At 43.4% G+C, this 21,612-nt stretch overlaps 1 protein-coding gene across 7 annotated transcripts in view; it reads right to left on the reverse strand.

The window, feature by feature from the left end:
• The window catches only part of LOC121595616 (1-phosphatidylinositol 4,5-bisphosphate phosphodiesterase classes I and II), a 93,803-nt gene that overhangs the window by 17,566 nt on the left and 54,625 nt on the right, over positions 1-21,612 (reverse strand). For all 7 annotated transcript variants that reach the window (XM_041919705.1, XM_041919700.1, XM_041919704.1 and 4 more), the window contains one exon: positions 7,519-7,652. In XM_041919705.1, coding sequence (XP_041775639.1) covers positions 7,519-7,652 — 134 coding nt within the window. The remainder of the gene's footprint in view (positions 1-7,518; positions 7,653-21,612) is intronic.

Here is a 21,612-nt window from a genome sequence, read left to right on the forward strand (position 1 = left end):
GCTGCTTAGCACGTAATAAACGCCACCATTACTTCCCGCAGACACCTGAACCACCGGTGAGTGGGATCTAGGCATCGGACGTCTTAATGTTTCAGCGGGGGACGGCAGGGTGAGGAGGCCTTCCCCGACTGACCAGAGCATTAAAGTGCTAAGCGTGTGAAGCGTCGGAAGCGAAGCTGTCATAATCCTCCCAGGTGGGCCCCAGAGCCCAGAGCTGGCTGGTGGCTTCTTTTCGGAGCTCGTTTATTAGGCATTAGCCGTGGTAGCAGCACATCTGCCCGCTTCCGGTGTACAACAACATGGCCTGAGCTGCTGCTGGAGACGCCGGTGCATGTTTATAGCTATAAATCCACCGGATAATATTGCATGTTAGCTCTGTCAATAAGAAGCTTTTTTATATTAATCTTCACTCTATTTTTTGCACTCTCTATATCTCTCTCTGTCTCCGTCTCTGTATAGCTGCAAAGCTACTTTCGACTAACTAGCGAGAACGGGCACGTTCTGGACATATTAGATTTCTATCTTTAGCATACCCAGGCAACGGTCAACACTGCTTTTGCTGTGGGTGTGCGGTCAACAGTGCGCTGAAATAGCAATATAAATGAAATGCTAAAGATAGTCCTCCCCGACGCGGCAGAAAGGCAAGACTGCACCGGGAGTATGGCGACGTACTCGATGCCTGGGACAACATGAAAAGGGCTGTCCATCATCACCGTATATGCCTGATATGGTAGCCGGAAGGAAGGAGCTTGTTTTTTTTGTTCTTTAAAAATATGGTTTGATGTGTTGATTAGAATTTATATGCAACGCATGAAAGCATGTTGTCCGACAAGGAGTAATATTGAATGTTGAGATCCAAAAAATAGTACTTCAAAGCAAGCAATAGTCCCTGCAGTGGGCTCTTGTACTGAAATAATGAGTGGGCAGAAGTCGTGTAGGGAAGTGTAGAGTTTGATATTAATCTCCCTACCAAAGGTCAACATTTCTGTCTACCTTAACCTTGATGAACTTGTTCAACAACAATATACAGATTTTAATATGTGTCTCTAGTCGCTTCGAGTCAAAGTTCACATACAAATTGCTCAAGATGAGATTATTTATGTCCTTAAATATATACTTTCAAATAATAGTTCTGGATAGCATATAAATTATACTCCACCGCAGAAATACTGCAATAGTTATAGGTATTCAAATTCCTCGAAAATAACATAAAAATTGATCCAGAAAAATGTTCCTATATATGGTCATCAAATACCCAACCATACCAAACGATTTCTACTGAGCTTGGCATTTAACGGTCAAGAAAAAGCGAAAAAGTTTTTTAATTTTAAAAAAACCTCACAACTCACTCCACTTAACTTTCCTCCATTGTGTGAAGCAGCCCCAGGCAAATAACCACCACCAGGCCGACCAGCCATCAATTAAGCTCAACCCCAAGCTCACACAGTTCCAATCGACTTAAGATGTTTGCCAGTTTGCCTTTGCTCGCGCACCATCGTTATAGCACCGCTAGGTAAGTACTACATCGACCATCAAATTGATTCTTACACTTGTTATACATTCCGCAACTCATAATAGCAATTTACGGTCCACTGGGAATCCGCTTACCGGCGGTGGTGGCGAAAGCAGAAAGCACACTTAAAAACATACCGTACCGGGCTGTGCCGATTCTCTCCATGTCGACCTAGACAGGCGATATACCATTTCAATTTACATTAATACGATTACAAACCACCATGCGTCTCCATCTACGGACAGCGGGGCACACTGTAAAATGGAACCAAAAAGAACAATCATCTAAAATGATGTTTGCGCTCGCTGGCTGGTACAAATATTGGCCTTGCCTTTCTTCGTTTACATACCGAAAAGAAATGGATGCTTGCGTTTTTTTATTGCTTTCCAAGGTGGAAAGACACATGACACATCAGCAGGTCTTTCTTGTTCTGCTACAAATTGACTTACTATTAAACGGTTTCACGTGTCTGTTTTGCTGTGCGCATTATTGACACGATATTACTAAAGACAGCAAAATAGCTTCTCCCTTTTTTTAATGCGCAACACATTCAAACACAAAAAATCATACCATCATATGGCTTTCATCCCAAAAAAGATGATAAACTAATAAAAGTACAGAAAAATAAGTAGGTCACCGCAACCCGCAAAAAAACAAAACTCCTACACGCAAAAGACCATTTCAGCAAAATGTGCGCGTAAAGCAAAATTTAAAATCCTTTCACCAGGAGGAAGCCCCTCAACATTGCCCAACAGGCGCCTGCGGAGCGGATCCGTACGACCAGAGCGAGCTTTCCTGTGCTCTCCCATCACCACGCTTCTTAGCCTAATTTCCTTACCTTCCTGCCTCGGTGGGCGAAACATTATTTCAACCCATCCATTAAAAACTCCTCAATTTTCGCCTCGACCCAAGTGGCGCACGGTGGTGGTGTAAGCCAGACACGGTGGCCTGATGGCCAGACAATGATGGAGAGCAAAATCTTATCACCATTTATGCAACAACACTCCGCTAACAAACCGAGCGTAGCAATCGGTGTCAAAGCTGCCCGTCACGTTACCGGTACATCCCGTCATCCGGTCCGCACCGTCCAAGCGGGCAATGTGAGAAGGAAAAAGTGCTGCTGCTGGTGCTACGACGGCAAAACACCCAATCTGCCAACCTATTTTCTCATTTGGGCGCGATAGTACACGCTCGTTGCTGGTGCATTAAAACTGGACGTCAAAAGAGCGAGAGAGAGATAGAAAGAGACACAGAGTGTGCGACACGAGGAAACGTTCACTTGCGTCAGCGAAAAAGGTTTTTGCAGTCTGGTTTATATTTTTTGTACTGAAACATCCGTTGAGGTACCGGTACGATTCCCGCCATTTCCCAGTTTCCCACGGCAATGTGAAGCGATGATGAACGCGCGCGAGCCACCCATTGAAGCATATCCCTGGGATACACAACCTTGGAACCTCTTTTTCATGGTTTCCCTCAATTTGCGTGACTTTGCATAACTTGTTGTGTCGCATTGCCCAGCGCCCTTGTGCTCGGCAATGCAATGCGTGCCTCCCGAAGCGAAAAAAACACAGTTTCCTAAAGAAGTATCCTGTCAGGTTTCCGCGCGTTGAGTGATTTTATCTCTCCTTCTTTTTTTTTCGCCAATATCGAAAATCACAAACCATCTGGTTGGTAGAATGTATGTTCAAGGGAGCAAAAAGATGACGCTTTTGAAGCTTGTCCTTGAGCATTATTATATTTTGTTAGTGGTTGTATACATCAAGATACCGCCTTCATCTTTTTACCACAGAAGATAACTAGCAAAAATTAGATCTTCAATGAACAAAATAATCATAAAAAGTTTGAATTCTATCTAAAAATAAAGCACGGATTTTAACATCATGTAGTATTGTGTAGCATCTAGATTCTAGTTAAAAATCATTACAACATACATACACAGGCATACATGACAAAGCCTGTTGATAGCATGACTTAATTGTTTTAGAATCCATTATTATTTAAAACTTATTCATATACAACTTCATTGATTACCAAATATTGAAAATCATAGTAGGACAAATAAACAACAATTAGACCAACTGAAGCATCTCTTGAAAAGATAGTTCTAAGAGACGAATGAGGCCAAACGGCTCAAAGTCTATATAAAAAAAAGAATAAAAAAACCTGAAGCATTTTATATACTGTTTATATGTCGTTAGACATATAGGTCAGTCTTGATCAGACCTAATTTCAAGATGTTCGATAAAAAAATGTAAACAAACACCGATTCGTGGCAGGTCATGTTACCTTGTTGAATCAGGAGTTAGGATTGAATTTTTTAAGCTGAAGCATAAATATTGTGTCAGAAAAAGTTAAAAAATTATTGGATTGATATTTCAACACATATTCAAAGTACTATAACCCATTCAAGAAAAAAGAGTAAAAAAACAACAAGACAATTTTAAAATGCATCCTTGTTTTTACACATATGGTGGAACATATTTGTCAAATGAATACGATCCGGATGATAAATATTGTTCCACTGAAAGGCTGATATTTCAGCTTGTTGACAAGAAATAAAAAAACGAGTAAATGTTGAAAAAAAATCCAAAGCAAACTTTTCTTAAAAACACCTGGAACCATCCTTAAAACATTTGGAGCCATCCAGAATATAGTAATAAAACCCTCCGTGTAGTAAAAACATAACAACTTCGAAAGATAAAGCTTACACATTTAATTTAAGGTAATATGAAACATAAATGAGTAAATAAAAGATGGGTCTTAAATTGTACTCAATTGCACACTAAGTCACACTAACGAAGCTCAACTGTAGGCAATCAATCCATATTTCAACGACCAAAACAGCTCTGTTAACGAAGGTACAAAACAAAACACTCACACACACAATGTCATCAGCTGTCACCTGATGTTTATTTACGTAGCAAGCACAACAAACGCGACCACCGTCCGTGACTTCCATTGGCATTGATGTGGGCCGACCCGAGGAAACCACGGAAACTACCGACTCATCGATTGAATTAGAACCAGGAAGTGACACTACCGGAAAGCCATGGCAAAACCAACGGTGGTGAATCCAGCCAATCGAAAGGACTTCCCGGGCTATCATAGCTTCGACCTTCCGGCTGCCGATCGATCACCTGCGCTAATGTAATTCTCGTGTTCCGGTTGACCGAACCCATTTATTAACCCGCACACACACACACACTTACACACACCCGGCAAGTATTTGCCTGTTGAGAAAGTCTTTTCGCTAAAGCCATTCGGATGAAGGAAACCCCCACAGCCAACAGGGCTTTTCCCTTTTCCGACCCATCCGGGTGTGCAGTAGTACGTGTGTGTGTGGGCACGACCTTATGACTGGCCTGAAAGACACACGTACACCGCACGCGGACTGGTTTTATGTGTCCATATATCATCCCTGTCGGCAGCCCGTTAGATAGATTATCTAGCCACCCTTTTTGTGCCCATTTTCTATATTTGTTCTGTGTGCATGTGCGTGTGTGTGCGGGCGCGTTATTTGCGATTTTGCTACCCAAAAACCTCGTGGAAAAAGGTCCCGATCGTATGTTTTTCGCTGACCTTTCCCTTTCACCACCGATCTCAGTGCAATGCATTTCATTTTGGGTGGCCTTCAGCCATACATCAACGATTTTTTTTTTGTTCGGTATTGGAAGGTCGCGCACTGCATTGCCACGCCTCAGCGCCAATCGTAATGAATGGTCGGTGAAGTGGCGAACGTTCGGTTACTTCGAATTGGTTGTGAAATCGATTTCCTAACTCGAATTGTGCTCTTTGGAAATCAATTGGAATTTGAATAAGGTTTCGGGATGGCGAGCTTGCTCTTAACCGAGCGCTGTAGCAATACTTGAAGCCGTGTAAAGTGTGTTCTTCAAGTGAATCGGTTCAGAAATAGGAGAAAGTAAATAAGGGAACAGATAATGTGCTTGCCGTTTGTGTGGAAAGCTTTTCCACAGCTGTTCAGGCCGTTGCTTTTTTTATAGCAGCATAAATACGCCATGCCATGGAGTGAATTCATCCTAGCTTGTTTTATTATAAGCTTCATTAAGGGGTTTCCTCATTATCTCCACATGTTGCAACGCCAACCCATCCAATGTGATTAAATTTTAGTTTCAGTTCATAAATCAAGCCCAAAAAGTTAAGCAATCTAACTGAATCCTTCCATCTAATTAATTGTATCTTGTTTACAATCTTCTTCAAAGTTTAAGTCCTTCTTGCAACTATTTTTTTTTCATTTCCAGTTATGCCTAGAATGCATAGCATTTCTTTTAAGTACTGATTTAACTCAAAGCACAAAAAACTCCGTAGATACGCCTTAAATTTGTTTAATTCTAATAGCTATAACGATAGTTAGACTTTACATCTCATTAATTCCAAGAAACAAGTCCAGAAGATGATTTATATCATTATATATGAATGTTTGCCTTCCCTATGACATCATAATTTTATTTAATGTATATTTTCTCTATTAAATATTCTTACGAAGCAAATTAGAATTTAATTTATATAAAGTTCCCTCCTGCTCCATTCTTTCCGCTCTTTCATAATCGCTATCTTTCAAAAATTAACCCAATATTCCACTCCAATTCCATCAAACATTGCATTACCCTTCAAAGTCTCTGCCAGCGCCCCAGTGGCGTCCCTGCAGGGATGCAGGGCTTGGGAAAGCATTAATTTTTATATCCAGCCACACTCCAGCTTGCCCCAAGTGTTCCAGATTGCGCCACGGGGCGGAAATTATGTAAATTTCCCCTTTTCAACCAACCGCAAACGTCACTAATGCCAGCAGCATTCAAAGACAGCATTTCCCAGAGGCAGAAGCAACCGCCCCACCAACTCCCATAAGGACGAGGACCTTTCATCGAAGCCTTCGGGATGAAAGTGTGGAGAAAGTGGAGCAACAACAAAAAAACAGATATGGTAACACAACCACATCGTCATTTCCTAAGCGACCTAATTTGACACGATAAATTAATATGCACGGGTCCGCGAGATGGTGAGTGAGAAAATTGTTCCACATCGCGTTTCCGGTCGTATTAGCAATTGCGCACCTACCCCTGCCGAGGCGGGAGCAAAAGGGAAAAAACGATATTGAAATGGTAATAAAAATAGGACAAATTTTTATATTTTTACATCTGTGCACTTTCCAGTGCTCCACCGTGCCGGGACACAGAGCGTGAGAGTAAAAAAAATATGTCGGAAAGTCAAATCAAACAGTCAACGTTTTGCCACTCACCGGTAGGAAAGAAGTAACTTTGGAGGGGACAGGAGGGGAGAAAAAAGTGAGGGAGAGAGAGAGATAGCAAAGTGCAAATCACAACAGCAAACATCCATCGGACACGAGTCAAAAGTGTCCCCCGCCGACGAGTGGGGTACAAGTTGAAAATTAAAATAACACGCGCGTGTTCCGGACGATACCGGCTGTGGATGTAAGAAAAAGTAAAATCAAAACCACTCCCGGGAACCCATTTCCGGTCACTTTACTCAAGCAAATGCAACAGCGAAAGCCAGCAAGTGGAAATGAAAAGCTGAGAGAGAGAGAGAGAGAGAGAGAGAGAGAGAGAAAGGGAAAGAAAGCGCGAGAAAAGGAACACCCCGAAGGCAACCAAAAAAGGAAAACAGAAAAAAGGGCCACCCATCCATTCCTCCCGCTGCCATCGCATATTTTACAAAATGAAGTCGTACAGTCAGGAAAACTCCCCCGCTCCGTAAAAAAACCGGAGAGGGGGGGGGGGGAATGCAAATATTTCTTCACGTCCACTGCGGGGTTGTCTTAATCATCGCTTCAGCAATTTTGCTTTCGTATTTTGCTTCCACCGTCCGCGAGTCCGCGCCCAAAGTGCCAAAGATGATTGGCTCTGCGGCAAACGCCGGCAGCCTCCCAAAGGGCCCAACGGAAAGATGGAAGATGGGATGGGGCCAACTTTCGAGTAAATGGTGCGGAGTGTAAAAAGGTGCAAGAAGAAAAAAGAAAGGGTCCTACTTACTTCTTAACCGGAATCTTGCCACTCTTGTCGACCTGCAGGCAAAGTTTGGTGTACGCCTTCTGGAGAAACATGATCGCCGGACCGTTCAGCTGGGTCAAGTTGTACGCCATCCGGATCAGCTCGTCGCACCACAGCTGCGGTAGAGGGGAGATATAGAGAATGTGTGTAAAGGTAAGAGGGTGTGTGCGCGTTAGATATAATTAATGTCTGTTCGGTACCTGCCGGGGAGATGGAGAAGTATAAACGGACGAGATAAAAACATTAGAGTTGAGCGTTAAATAAATAGTACAACAACCGTGACACACGTTTCCTTCTCCCCGCCATCGGTGTTTGATTAGGTGTTTCATTGAGTGCTGCTAGTTGCGGCATGATATTTGTAGTGCAAATAGGGATGAGTTGTTTTTCATTTCAGCTTTCCAACTCGAATAAAAAATAAATAACATTTAAAGCTAAATAGAACACCTTCAATGCGTCAAAGTTTGTATCATATTTCAAAAAATTGATGTAATTACACGCTTCAAAACAGGCCCAAGTTAGATACATTTTTTTTCTAAATTCTCCAAAATTGCTGCTACCCAAACACTTTTTCTGCAACCGAAGCTTTCCACACAAAAACCGCGTCAGATGAACCTTGATGGCCGCTCAAAGCGGCCTCACTCTCTAGCAGTTTAGTATATTTATTTCCAAAAGAAAAACAAACTACCGGAACAGCAGCAGCAATAGCGAAAACAAAACAACAAAAAAAAGCTCACCCAACCCCTCAGCCCATCCGAACCACGACCGCGAAATGAAACTTTTAATTAGTGCCATTTTTTAGCTGGCCTGGGTTCTGCCGGTGTGGTTTGCGCGCACGATTATGCTCGGTACTGTGATGAAAGGGAGCAAAAGGAAGTGTGGGGATAGCAGAGAACAGGGAGGGGACTGGCAGATAAGAACGTTCCGCGTAATGGCGCGCACTGGGGAGAGTTTCACTGACGTCATTGGGTACGGCTGGACCTAAGGGCCGCAGCTGCTGCCGCCGCCGCACACACATAATAAGCCACAGAGATGCGTTGCTGCCTTATTTAACCAGGATACACAGACCCACACATACACACACACACACAGCTCCGTACTGTTCTGACGCGTGAAAAGCTGGTCGGTTAAATATGGCTCCGGCTACGGGGTTGCATGTGGCCACATACATCACTGCGGCCTTCCGCGCTCGTTGCTACCGCGCGGAAATAATCGAATTCCCGGCGGTGTGCGTGTGTGTGTGCGTTAGCAAAGGGGCAAAGTGTGTTGAAGTGTAGTGAATCGAACCCCGCGCGGTGGTGCCCGGTGTTATTGATTTTTCCTCACAATTTCCACGTCAAACCCGCGGGCCTGCACAATTTCGCAGCTCATCAGTTAAATTGAGCGGGTGGAGAAATATTGCAGCAGTGTAGAAAATATGAGCAAAAAAAAAAAAACAACAACTACAAGCCCACCGGGAGCAGTATCCACCCTTTCTGGCGAGCGTTTGATTCGTTAGTTATCCTTGTGCGTGTATGCACATTACCGTGTGAGCATTAGGAGGTTGGGGTTGAAAAATTGTAGCCCGTTGTGATGAGTTCCATGGAACGAAGGGTTCGATAGGTTGAGCCCGTATGCATTATTGATTCGTTTTTTTCATTGGAGAGAGAGAGAGAATGGGTTAATGCTGCTGTGAAAACGAAGAGCCTTCGAGTTTAAATGTGTAACAGTCTTTTAAAGAAACTTGGAGACTTTCAAATACCAACAATGTAAAAGCTAATGCTAGGCAAAGGTTACCGTACAAAGTTTGATTATGTCGAACCCATGCAAGCTACTCTACGACATTTTCTATATTTAAGTATCGTTAGAAGAGTTGACAGCTACGGTCAAAGTAACTTCAAGAGTATTCTATACCCTAACCATTGATAGGGCTACTTCTTGACTAGCCATTGTGTGCGACCAGCTAACTTGCTTTCATTGACAGTTGTGTCCACAGGAAAGCAAAGAGTTCCTGCAGCTGTAGGAAGATAAATATTTCACCAGACAGACACGCGAGTGCAGGAAACAAAAATAACACAGTTCAACTCAATGATTGCAGGTCACAAAACTAAAACCCTGTCACCGACTCCGCTACTATCTGGCGGTGAAACGGAAAATGCTTAGCATGTGCTAAATGAAATATCGTTAGAAGAGTTCCCCGCGCCACCTGTGTGTCCACTGTGTGAAGTTTCGTGGAAATAAAAAGTGCCCGTCCTCCTACCTAAACACAGACACACACACCAGCCAAGCCCGCACGTCGGAAGTAAAGTCAACCGAATGGACTAGCGAATGAGGTCCACACCCACTGAAAAGAGCAACGAAAAAGCAGTGCAGAGAACAGTGCCCGACTCGAAAGGTAGCAACCGGACAGTAATGGACAATGGGACACGTTTTCCCTTTTGCATCCTAGCATTGCTACCTCCCCCCCCCCCACCTTCCACCACCAATACCTGACCTACATCAATGTTTATCTAACCGTCCGCCCGATGTCCCATTCTGCAAAGGCGCTGCAAGTTGGCAATATCTATCCACGCTCTGCATGTGCACATTGCCGTCGTGCTTTGTGTGTGAGTGTGTGTGCAATGTAAATTGAACTACCATTCCCGGGACCTGGCAAAGGTTGGAAACTGACTTCAGGCAGTGCGGTAGCTATGACGGTATCAGCGAGGAAAGAAAAACTTTCGACGTGCACACGGACAGAAAAGTTGGTCAGTTTTGGTTTCACATTTTTGCGGAAAGTCATCCCACCACCCGGGGCGGATGGTGCTGAAGCCATGGGTTTGTGCGGTTTTGGTGGGGCGATTGTGGAGGCACGCCAGCAAGAAAAACATTACACAGAACCTTCTACCTCCATCCGGGCGTAATTGCTAGCGGAGAAGTGTGTGAGTACATGCACGTACCGTCGGTACCATACAGTGCAGTGTAGTTTTGTAGCACAGTGCAATAACTTTAACGCAATCGCTTTAGATTCACAGCAGATCGATAGTGTTTTAACTGCCTTTTAAATGCAGCACATTCTTCTAATTGCATTTTGATGAACTTGAAACAGGAAGTCGCTTAAATTATTCACAATTTTTGTTTAAATTCCTACGTTGGTTGATTGCATTTTAATAGCTCAACACGATACGTTTTTCGCTACAAAATGAACTCAACATTCTACAACGATCATCTCGTTTTTACAACACATATACTTAGACAATCGACTGTGTGCTATAATACCCTCAGCTCGGAACAAGCCAAGCAGTAGTTGAAAAAGTTTTCCTTTCCCTTTAACCATTTTAACCACTGCAGCGTGCCCACAACTGTAACTGCAATCAGCCCAGAAGAACCAACGCCACTGCCCGTGATCCACGAGGTTCTTCGTTGCATACTTTTTCTGCCCAGGTTCCCAGGACTCTGCGCGCAACATGTTTGTTCCTGTAACCCCGGGAACGGGCTGAAAGGATCCAAAACCGAGGGAGTAGAGTGCTAGTGATTAGCGGTCGGTTGGGGAGCCCGGGAAGACCAAAGCGACCATTTTTGTGGCGAGAGACAGAGAGAGAGAGAGAGAGAGAGAGAGAGAGAGAGAGAGAGAAAAAGCGTTCCGGCGAAAGCGTTTTATCTGCAAGGAAGTAGCAGCAACTTTCCAATCGAATTAAAATACCGAAGTACACGGCGAAAGTTTTGCAAGCGCTCTGTTTTCCACTTGACTAATAGTGCCCCAGGGCCAAGGAACGGGGGTGTGACAGGAAGGAAGCAACGTTATGTAAACCGGGGCAGACCAGTTGCCGGTGGGTTTACACTTTGCTGCAACAAAGTTTAAAGAGAGACCGAGAGAGAATCGGTTTTAGGGGTAAAGTGAGCTTTAACATTCATTTAATAGCTGATCTACTTGGAAAGAAAATAACGTTTCCATGGTAGCTGGAACGCGCATTTGCTCAATTACTAGAACAAATGTGAACGACGCCTGGCACCCGCAAGGGTTGGCACACGCTATTCCATCGCAAACAACGCAGACTCATCGCTTCCACTGCCATTTAAATAATTGCCCTTCCCAGTTTTAAAAGGATCCATAATCCTATTACCCTCAAACGCTTGTCGGTTCTGCGCCCGGTAAAGGTATCCACTCCACCTCTATTACCGCTCCAACACTCACTTGCATCTCCCCTACCACCCCGGGAAAGTTGTTGATTGAAGTGATTCTAAATTAATCCGATACTCATCAACCTCTTTATCCCGGTTTGACCCTACTCACGCAAAGCGGCAAGAAACAAGGGTACCGTCCTGCCCACCGGATACACCATACCGGCTCCAGTTGTTTCCATTGCATTTTCAAGGGGGACCAGCACTAACAGCAGGCTAACTAGCAGGAATTTATTGCCACCCAGCACACCTACATACAACGCAAGCTGCAACTTGTGTTTATGCGCGACCGTTTTTTCCGTGCCACTGCGTATGGTCGCTCCCGGGTTAGATGTATGAAATTGGAAATCCTTTAGGGCACAGTTTACTCGCCGTTCATGCAGATGACGGCTGTATGTACGCGTCAGAAGCCAACGTCGCACCGGCCGGGCATCTAGCAGCTTGTTATGCGTTTCTGAACGGTACCATCATACCTTCCGTGCGCTTTCAAGCTTTTAATTATGCTTCCAATAAAGTAGTTTCACCTTGCGTCAGGGGGCGGCAACCTCAAACAAGTTGATGGAGTATCACTTGTCTTTCAACTGGCATTGAAATGAAAAAGCCTCAAATATTTCTGTAGTTTTCGATAAGGAAGAATGCTATGGGGAGACAATCTGGAGAATAAACAATGCGCTACTGGCCTTGTTGAAGCTAGGTTGTCTACCATTAGACTATTCCATTGGCAGATTTATGCATAAAAATATCTATTGAATTTTATTAGATTTGTGCTCTTTTATTATGAGATCAAATTAAATTGCCAAAATCTGAATTTATTTGCCAAAAACTGAGGGAAAAAATCAGGTTTTCTATAATTTACAATACATCATTTGCTAATTATGTTACCTTCTTAGTCAGAGGCACTTGGTCTTTTTTCTTATATTTATTTGTCATTAAATCTTCTGATGGTCTGCTATTACAGCTACCAAATGAGTAATAATGTATGCAAACAATTTGAAATAACGCTAAAAATTAGCTTATTAGAATTGTCTTTTTTACCTTAATAATGAAATTTATTTATTTTATTTATTTATTTATTCATTTATTATTTATTTAAATTTTTATGAAGCTGAGAGCATGATCACAGCATAAAGTAAAATGAATGTTTTTTTTTAAACAACAATGATAACAATTATTACATAAACCATGAAAAAACTCAATAATAATTCACGTGAAGTTATGTGAATCAATTTCTCGTCCAACCTTTCCGAACACTGACCCGAGGGCGCATCCCTTGGTCCATATGCCGAGGCGGTAGCGCTGCTAACAGTTTTGTGCGTATGAAGACGCATATTTCCGGTTCCGACAGTGGGCCTCTCACGGCATCAAGCAACGCTTGCGTCCCAGAAGCTTGTCTAGGGCACTGTTTGGACACGGCATGTCTAGTCGTTCTGCTGGTGCCTGCTCTGCTACTGACAGCCTGCCAGATACCAGTAGACTAGATTCCTATTTAAGGTTGGCAGGCGAACACACTCCATCTTCAATCCTACTACCCCTTAATTTCCCCGCACCCGGTGCGTGCTGGCAGCGTGGGCCGGTGTCGTCAGACGTTGGTACGGTTGAGAGCACACATTTTCCACCGGAACGACCCAAACAAGCAACTCCCTTTTCCCGGGCCGTTTAGCTTTTGCGCGGAACGCGTGTGTTTTCGCAGGTGATGATGGCTTTGTTAGAGCCGGGCCAAATTGAACCCCCGTTTTAAATGCACCCACTGTTCCCGTGCGCGAGCCCCGTCATCACCTGTCTGTGTCGCATCCGGTACAGCTCTACGCTCCGGCCAGCAAGGACGGCCCGGTTGGCTGTGAAATTATGCTCGGCAGCAGTGTCATGTTGAATTTTGGACGATGGTTGGTCAGGTTTGCTTTGCACGCTGCCGCCTAGCCGGTGCGTTGGAACGCATTTAGCGGAATTGCTTCCGTTCTACCTGCACTCAGTCGAGGGCATTTTACGCGTGAATTTGGCCACGCTTTTTCCCAATAAGTAGTGCAAATGTAATTAAAATTCTCTACCCCACAAGGGCCAGTGCGTGAATTTTTAGCCCATGATAATTGGATTTTCTCCTCAAGCCTGAGGGGAGCCCCGTCCAAACTATCGCACGAAAAAGGAACGCCATCGGTGTCGCAATATATTCCCCCCGCAACTTTCTCACCGAAGCAACAAACAAAGACTCATTAGTCTAACGCAACAATGTACCAAAAATTATACCCTAGCCTATCGTTTCGCCGTGGTTTTGCAGAAGGCTTAGCAAAGACAATCACTTTGCCGGCAGCAAAACCCATCCAAATTTTCAAATGTGGTTGCTTGTTTCGGTCGCCCGCCCCTAAATTGCGTCCACGAAAGGTCCTTCTCCCTTGGCCCATCGTTTCGTTTCTCGGATCAGCACAGGCCTCAGCCGAAATGGGAAGAGGGGAGAGAAACTTCCCAAGGGCAGATAAACATTAAATTAATTATTTAACTTTCTTCATTAATCAACTTTCGAGATGATTCCTTTCCGCAGGCACCAAAACAACCGGAAAGGGCAAAGGTAGCCATAGGTGGTGGTAAAAGCAGCGGCCGGATAGTGTTCAAGTCGCAACACGCTACACTTTGCCCACCCTGCCACGCTATAACACTAATGCTGTGGTAATGCTCCCCTGTCGGTGACATTAAGACATTAAGGTGGAAAGTTTCGGGCGTTTAAAGTTTGCCTGAAAAGGCAGAGCAAAAGCAATGGCAAACTGCTTAGACGTTGTAAACGAACATACCAATTTATTAGTAACATTATTAACTATAGCAGCAGTAATTATTCAAAACCTTATTAACATGGTGCTAATAACGTAAATCATTTCGACACGCAATAAATACGCTCTTACGTGTTTAAGTAGTTTAAATTCCAAAAACCAATCAATTTCATCAGAATAAAATGTTTACAAACAATTGAAATTGCATTGAAATTTAAAAAAAAAGTAGTGGAGGGAACTGTTACAAATTATGTTCAGCTTAATAAGCTCAAATCTGTCCCGCAGAATGGCGTTAGAAATTATAGATTGCTCTGCTTCCTTCATTTAAAATCCCTTCCAGCATCATTTCCGGAGCTCAAATACTTTCACACTTTTCATTTCCCGAACTCATTTATTATGAATCGGCTTAGAATGTCGTTCTTAGGCTTAGATGGGAGTTAAGCGTAATACATCAATTCAATGTAGCACTGTGCTTTGATTCTGTTTTAATATTTGATGTAATATTTGATCAAAATATTTCACTGCGACAATTCACTTCCACACAACAAACCTTTGAATGTATCAGCAGATACAGTCGCTTAGCAAATGATGGATGTAAAATAAATTACAGTAAGCAGCTCAAGTCATTAAAGCAACTTTACCTATTGCTCAAGTACAAGGATATGGAAACTCATCACCGAAAAGAGACATTATTTCCATCCGCCATTCTCATTAACAAGACCTGGGGGAATACAAGAGCAACCGGCGTTTTGTAATTGAAAATAAAATCGGTCATAATTAGGAGGTTTTTTTGCTTGGTAGAGCGGTTTCTACATTAAATTTCTTAAATAAAAGAACCTCTCCCAGGCGCTTTACAGAATACGAGACTCTTGTCAAGCAGTTTTTTTTTTATCTATTTCATTACAACGTTGTTGTGACGGTTTAGAGTTTTTTTTTCCTAACTTTACTTCAAGCACGTCCTGGCTTATATCTATTTACCCATAGCTTGTGGATACTTCTTCCTGCACATATCGAGGTAAAAGACACGTCTCAAGTCTCGAACAGCACACGGACGACACTAATTCGTTCGACAAGTGGCTCTCCATGTGCTTGTTACTGGTTAAGAAACGCAATAAACAAATCGTTCCTGTTTCGTGACTGAATGCCATCAAACTGAGTTGCATCAGCACAGATAGTAGCTGGAAATGATTGTTTACGTGCTATAACCGGACTTATACACTCTGGTGCAAACGAGCTTTATAAAACCGGCGGGTACGGTGGCATGCGGTCAATGGACAGATGATGATGATCGAAAGCAAGCTTTCGGTTTGTTCCATTTACCCTTCATTTCCACAATGGGTCCCAGGGATTCGAACAAACCTTGTGGCTGCAAGGCTCTAATGGTGTGCATTTTAATTGCATCATGCAAGTGGAAACAGTATCATTGCAGCACTACTTGAATTGAGCTCTTTGAGGAAGGTATAAAATGAAGCATTCCCAAGTCTACTCGAGTACGGTGAGATTAGGCTGGTGCTTATACCGCCCGGAACTGTAGTTATGATTCTGTAACGACCAAAAGCTGTCAAGGGACAAAACGCACCACATCGCACTGCACTGCTGCATACGGTCGGTTCCACGCCGGAAAGAAACAATCGTCAAAATTCGTATAAAAAATGGAAAGGATAATAAGTTCCGTCGTTTCATTACTCTTCGTCATCGTGCATCATTTTTTACTCGTAATCATCATTTTCCGACAACAGGGAATGCTACAAACATCCCTCTCCAACCATCATTTTGATGCACCATGTTATCAAGGAGTAGAGCAAGTATATAAAAACGAGCTTTTCCATTTGCCAGAGGGACAACCATTTCGTACGCCGTACGTATAATGACGTTTATGTGGCACATCACGGTTGCGTAGCTCCATGAAACCAACAAACGATGCTTGTTGTCGTGACAGCAGGAAAAGTACAATAACATACCATGGCTTTGGTTTGTGCATGAAACGTGAATCCTTTTTTATTTTATTTTCGTTTGTTTTTTTCTTTACATTTTATGTTTTTGAGACGAAAGAGCAAGAAAACGAACGTTGCTACAAAGCGTAAACATAGCCTGATATCACAATGGCAGACGAAAAACAAACCTCCCCCAAAGGGGATAAGCAATTCAATCGCTGTTTTTTGTTTTTACAAGCATTGTTTCTTCACTCTTCAAGATTAAGATTAAATATGTATTTTTGTTGCATTTTTTCGTTTGTTTTGTTTACAATTTATCAGCAATCTTATTGTTAGAAGTTGTTCGAATATCTCGCTAAAACATGATTTATAGGGTTACAACTACAATACATCATAGGCAATAAATCTGCGAGTTGTTTTGGAATTGCTCTCCCAATACTTCACTTCCAGTTCTTTCATTTCATTTCTAGATAACAAACAAAATATCACCTTTCCAACGTCTACGAAAAACAAAACATCTTATTCCACGTATTTGTGATGAATAATGACATGCGTACCTCAGGGTATTGTTTTAACTTACAAAGAAATCGCACCATATTACGCACTCGCAACGCGCATGTATAATTTAAATTTGCAATATAAACAGTTTTGAGTATTGAATCTTTCTAAAAGAAAACACATTCGTCAGGTTTTATTTAGGCTTTTGCTGCGAAGTATTCCATTTTAATTAAAATAACTGTTTCGATACGAGATGAGAGCGATCCCATAACAAAATAAAGGCATTTAACTCGCTCTAAGTTGTGCAAGTGGCCAAAAAACCTTCCCAACCACAGTCAATTTTCGTCTTTGAATAATTGACCGCTTTTCATCGACCAGCTTTGGTTTCTCCATCCAAAATCCCATAAAGCCCCTCCTTGCCATACCATTACACGTCTAACGCCCAGCCCTTGTGCTCCATACAACTTAGCTGGTGTAACGGCAACGATAACGATAGCCCTCGTAAAAGATACACACGGCGATACACAGCCCATCCATCATGGTCAAATGCCACATAAATATGGATTCCCCTGGAGGACAGTTTGCTGGAAAATCTCAACTTTATCACCATGTCAAAGGCATATTGTCAATCGTGTTGGGGGTAGCACTGCGTGTCAGGATGATCTAAGACTGTTTTATAGATATAATAGACTGTTCCTTTGCTTTCCCCTTTCTGTCTTTGCCCGCTCCCTCTCTTCGTTGCCTTTTCGCTGGGCAAGATGGTTATGCAAAGGAACGATAAAATGGACAATAAACACTGCTGCCGGCCGTCTCGTTACGAATGCACCCATTTCAAGCCCACCAACCCGACTATTAGCCCACATTTTCCTGCGGGTTTATTAGTCATATGTGTTGTTGTTGTTGTTGTTGTTTTTGTTGCTACTGTTGCCCACTCAACGCCCCATGGTGTTGTTGCTCTCAAAAATAACCGAGGATGGCAACCCATCATCATCATCATCATCGTCGACGTAGTCTTTGTGCCCCGGAGCTCAACCTTCCATCGATCATGGCCGTTGCTCTTCCGGGCGTCTGAAGCGGTTGCCGGATTTAAGTAAAATATATCATACACACACACTGCCGTAAACCATAACGAGCTTACTGCAGCAAGGACAAAGAGAAAGGGAATGATAACGTGAACTACTGATCAACGACAACCACTTCGGCTGGCGAGCTTTATGAAACGTTTGTCCTTTACTGTTTTCTGTCCGACGTGATGGTTGGAAAAGTTGGACACTGCAGCCAAGCGCGCAAAAGGGTTCCGCCGGAAATGTTTTTTTTTTCTCTTGTGTGTGTAAGTGGGTTTTGTTTCTATCCCGCTGCTGAGCACTAAGGGGAAATTATCCTCCTTCGCTCTTCGGACAGCGGAAAGAAGGCCACACACACACACACGCAGTACCCAAACGCTCCCACTTCTGGCCAGGGTTAGCAGGATAACGTTTGCTTGCCCTGGCACAGAGTCAATCGATTCAATCTCGTCCACTGCCTGCTGGGTGGCCGCACTCGGTCGGTCGGTGTCGTCGCGGAATTGCCCGCGGCCATCGGGAGGAAAACTGACCCCGCTGCGACACCGTGATTGAATCGTAAAAAGAAGCTTATATTGTTTATTGTCCTCGTTCTCTCGGCCGTGCCTAGAAGCTTCCCATGGCCGGGTACGACGATTGTACGCCGATGATGGTTCAACTGTCTCAATGTGTTTCTCCCCTGTTTCTCTTCTATGTGGAAGGTATTCTTGGCGCTGGTGAAGATATCTCCAGCGCATGTTTTGTTTCGTTCTCTTCTCCTAGCTCGCTTCCGTGCAATACAAACAAGCTTCAACCCGGGCCCGTACAGCGAGCCACATAAATGATGGGTTGCTTATTTTCCTTGTTGCCCGAGGCTACCAAACGGAAAGCGCTACCCACCGCCGGAATGGAAAGGTTAGCCAAAGGTCAGCGTGCAGGGAAGTGTGAATTATCCCTGCCGGGGCAAATCAACACAGCAATGATCGATTTCCAGGACTTGCCCATCGTTGTAGCGCACAGCGTTGCTTCCCCGAACTAACCATGTGCCTCGCAGTGCTGGATAAAACAGAACCATCTTTTTACGGACAAATTGTCTGGGGTCGTCGTTGACGATCGAATCATCAGTCATTATTTTTCACGGTCGTTTTTCCAACCATTTGTAATATATTGGAGTAATCTGTAATGGGACTTTTTATTTTAATTTACCCTGGTTTAGCATCCAAATAGTTAAGATGATTAACACTGTGTAGTTCAGAAATCACAATTTGAGCCTAAATGAGAAAAATCCTATATCAAGTAATATTAAATTAAATCCTTACAGGCTCTAAGTGTTTGACATGTCGTTAAACTCTTGGAAGCCTCCTGGAAAATGTAGTACATGCAATTCTACAAACAAAAATTGTTCCAATTACGGTGGAACAGGGTGGAATATTATCCACCTTGTGAAATGCTTTCAAAGAAAAAACTAACAAATTTTGCGAAAATGGCTACTGCTGTTGACACTAAGTCAAGCTTCTGACAAACAACAACATGACAAAATGGCATAATATACATTCGTCAGCTGTATGACACTTGAAACAAATGCATAATGCTATCAAAAACATAACGCAGTATAGTCTAGACACGCTCAACTAAAGTGATCTCAACAAGCAGCAATTGCATCTAATAAATAAGTTCAACATGAAAAAGTATAGAAATGGAAACGCAATTTTGATATTGTTATCGCTAAAAAAAGGTCATTTAAGTCAAAAGCATTCTTTTAAAGTTGGATAAGATGGCTAACTTAACTAGGGTCTTCTGTTTCGGTTACTACATTTGAACCATTACTTCCATGAACCTCTATAATAATAGCCTTGAAAATTCTTTCAAACCACTTTGCTATTGCCAACCCCATAAATCAAGAAAGTTTGTAAGGCCAATGCGGAGTCAAAATTAATAAATTAACATTTCGCTGTACTTCAACGAATAAACACACACAACCTCACTTCAATCAAAACAGGGATATAAGCTTTAATTGCTTCCATTTTACAAGCGATTACTCCTCCGGTCTTGAGTTGGGCGGCAAAAAAAAATTACTTAATTCACTGAAAACGTACAACCACACACCACCCGTCGTGTTCCAAGAAAATTCCCGTGAGTGTTAACGTTCGTTGAAGCAATGCACCGCCGGCACCATCTTCTTTACCATGCAACCCCGAAAGGATTTATGAGCAAAAATCAACAACAGCAACACAAAACTTTTTCCCTAACGGGCCCGGGCATGATTTGAATAAGGCAACTAGAAAAAAAAAAACAACCAAAAGCTCACCCAGTTGAGGGTGATTATAAGTTTGCCGTCTGTGGAATGCGACACCATCGTGAAGGGCGCGGCATCTTGATAAAAAACATGACGCGCGTTAAGCACCGCCGACCAAAGAAACGTCTTCCCCAATCGAAATCGCCCTTTAACATACGGTGTGCCGGGTGGTGTTGGGCTGCCTTTTAAGCACGACTGTACTTGGTGTGTAGCGGAAAAGGGAAAGCAAACTAGATTGAAAGCAAAACAAAACAAAAATGGTACGATAAGGTTTCTATTTTCATTCTTAATCCTTCTCTCCCCCCCCCCCACACCCGTGCGCTTAACTCGAATGCGAATCGTGCAGGATGGGGGTGGTAAAAGGGAAAGCTTTGCGTTTTGACATGGCGAAGGATGGGTGCCCCCCGGGCATGGTCTTGTCGACGTGCTTTGATCCGAAAGTTCCAAGTGCTAACCGTTTGCCATTAAGTGTAGATTTTGTTTATTATTACTATGGCTTACGCTTTCGCTGTCGATTCGGTTGCGCGCTTATCCTCAGCACATTCAGCGGCACATTCCGCAGCGAGCTGCTCGCGGTGTACGCGTAAACGCGCCTAATCCTACAACAAAGCGTGGTGCTGCTTTCGCTTGCTACGCGAGCTTGGCGGAGCGCGTTTCGTGCGTTCGCGAAAAGTTTCCACCCGAACATCAAAGTCGATTTGCTTTGTGTGAAACAGCGCTAGGAGTGCTAATTTTAAGCACGTGTCACACTTCAAATATGAACTACAAGCATCTCGGACAAACTTAAACCCTACCAACCGTCCAATTAATGTCCAATTGAGACGTCTCGCGCTAAGCCCCTTTTGCGCAGAACATTTACATTCTGTACAATCACTCACTCACTTTACCCAGCCTTTTGTGTTAGCTTCCTCAAAAAAAAAGGGAGGAAAGGATTTAGTCAGGCAAAAAGTTGTGTCACCTTCCACGTCAATTGTTCTCGGAAGCATTCCTTTCAATTGCTGCCTTCCACTGCCACTGTTCGGTTTGCCCACGAAAGATCTTCGTGTGATGGCGTTATTGCGAGCCATCCATCTCCACCAACACCTGAATGGTTGTAAAAATGCCCCATCGGGTAATAGAGTAGTGTGAGCTGAAAGGCGGAGGAGGGGAAGCGGGGTGGGGTGGGGGGGGTTGACTGAAAAGTTTACATCAACGCGGCCACACGCAGCCAGCTGGGTGGTTTCTTCTTTTCTTTTCACAATTTCGCGTTGCCATTTTGTTTGTCTCCCGGGTTTCGGGGCCGGAACAAACTTTGTGCCACACAAACTTGGAAAGCAACACGCGCCCGACGCGCGCGCAAAGCCGTTGCCTAAAGGTCCATCAAAATTTCATCACCTTTTTTTTGTTCACCAAACTCCGCGCGGTGAGCGCATAGG

The sequence above is a fragment of the Anopheles merus genome, chromosome 3R (genome assembly GCF_017562075.2).
Source record: "Anopheles merus strain MAF chromosome 3R, AmerM5.1, whole genome shotgun sequence".
NCBI lineage: Eukaryota > Metazoa > Arthropoda > Insecta > Diptera > Culicidae > Anopheles > Anopheles merus.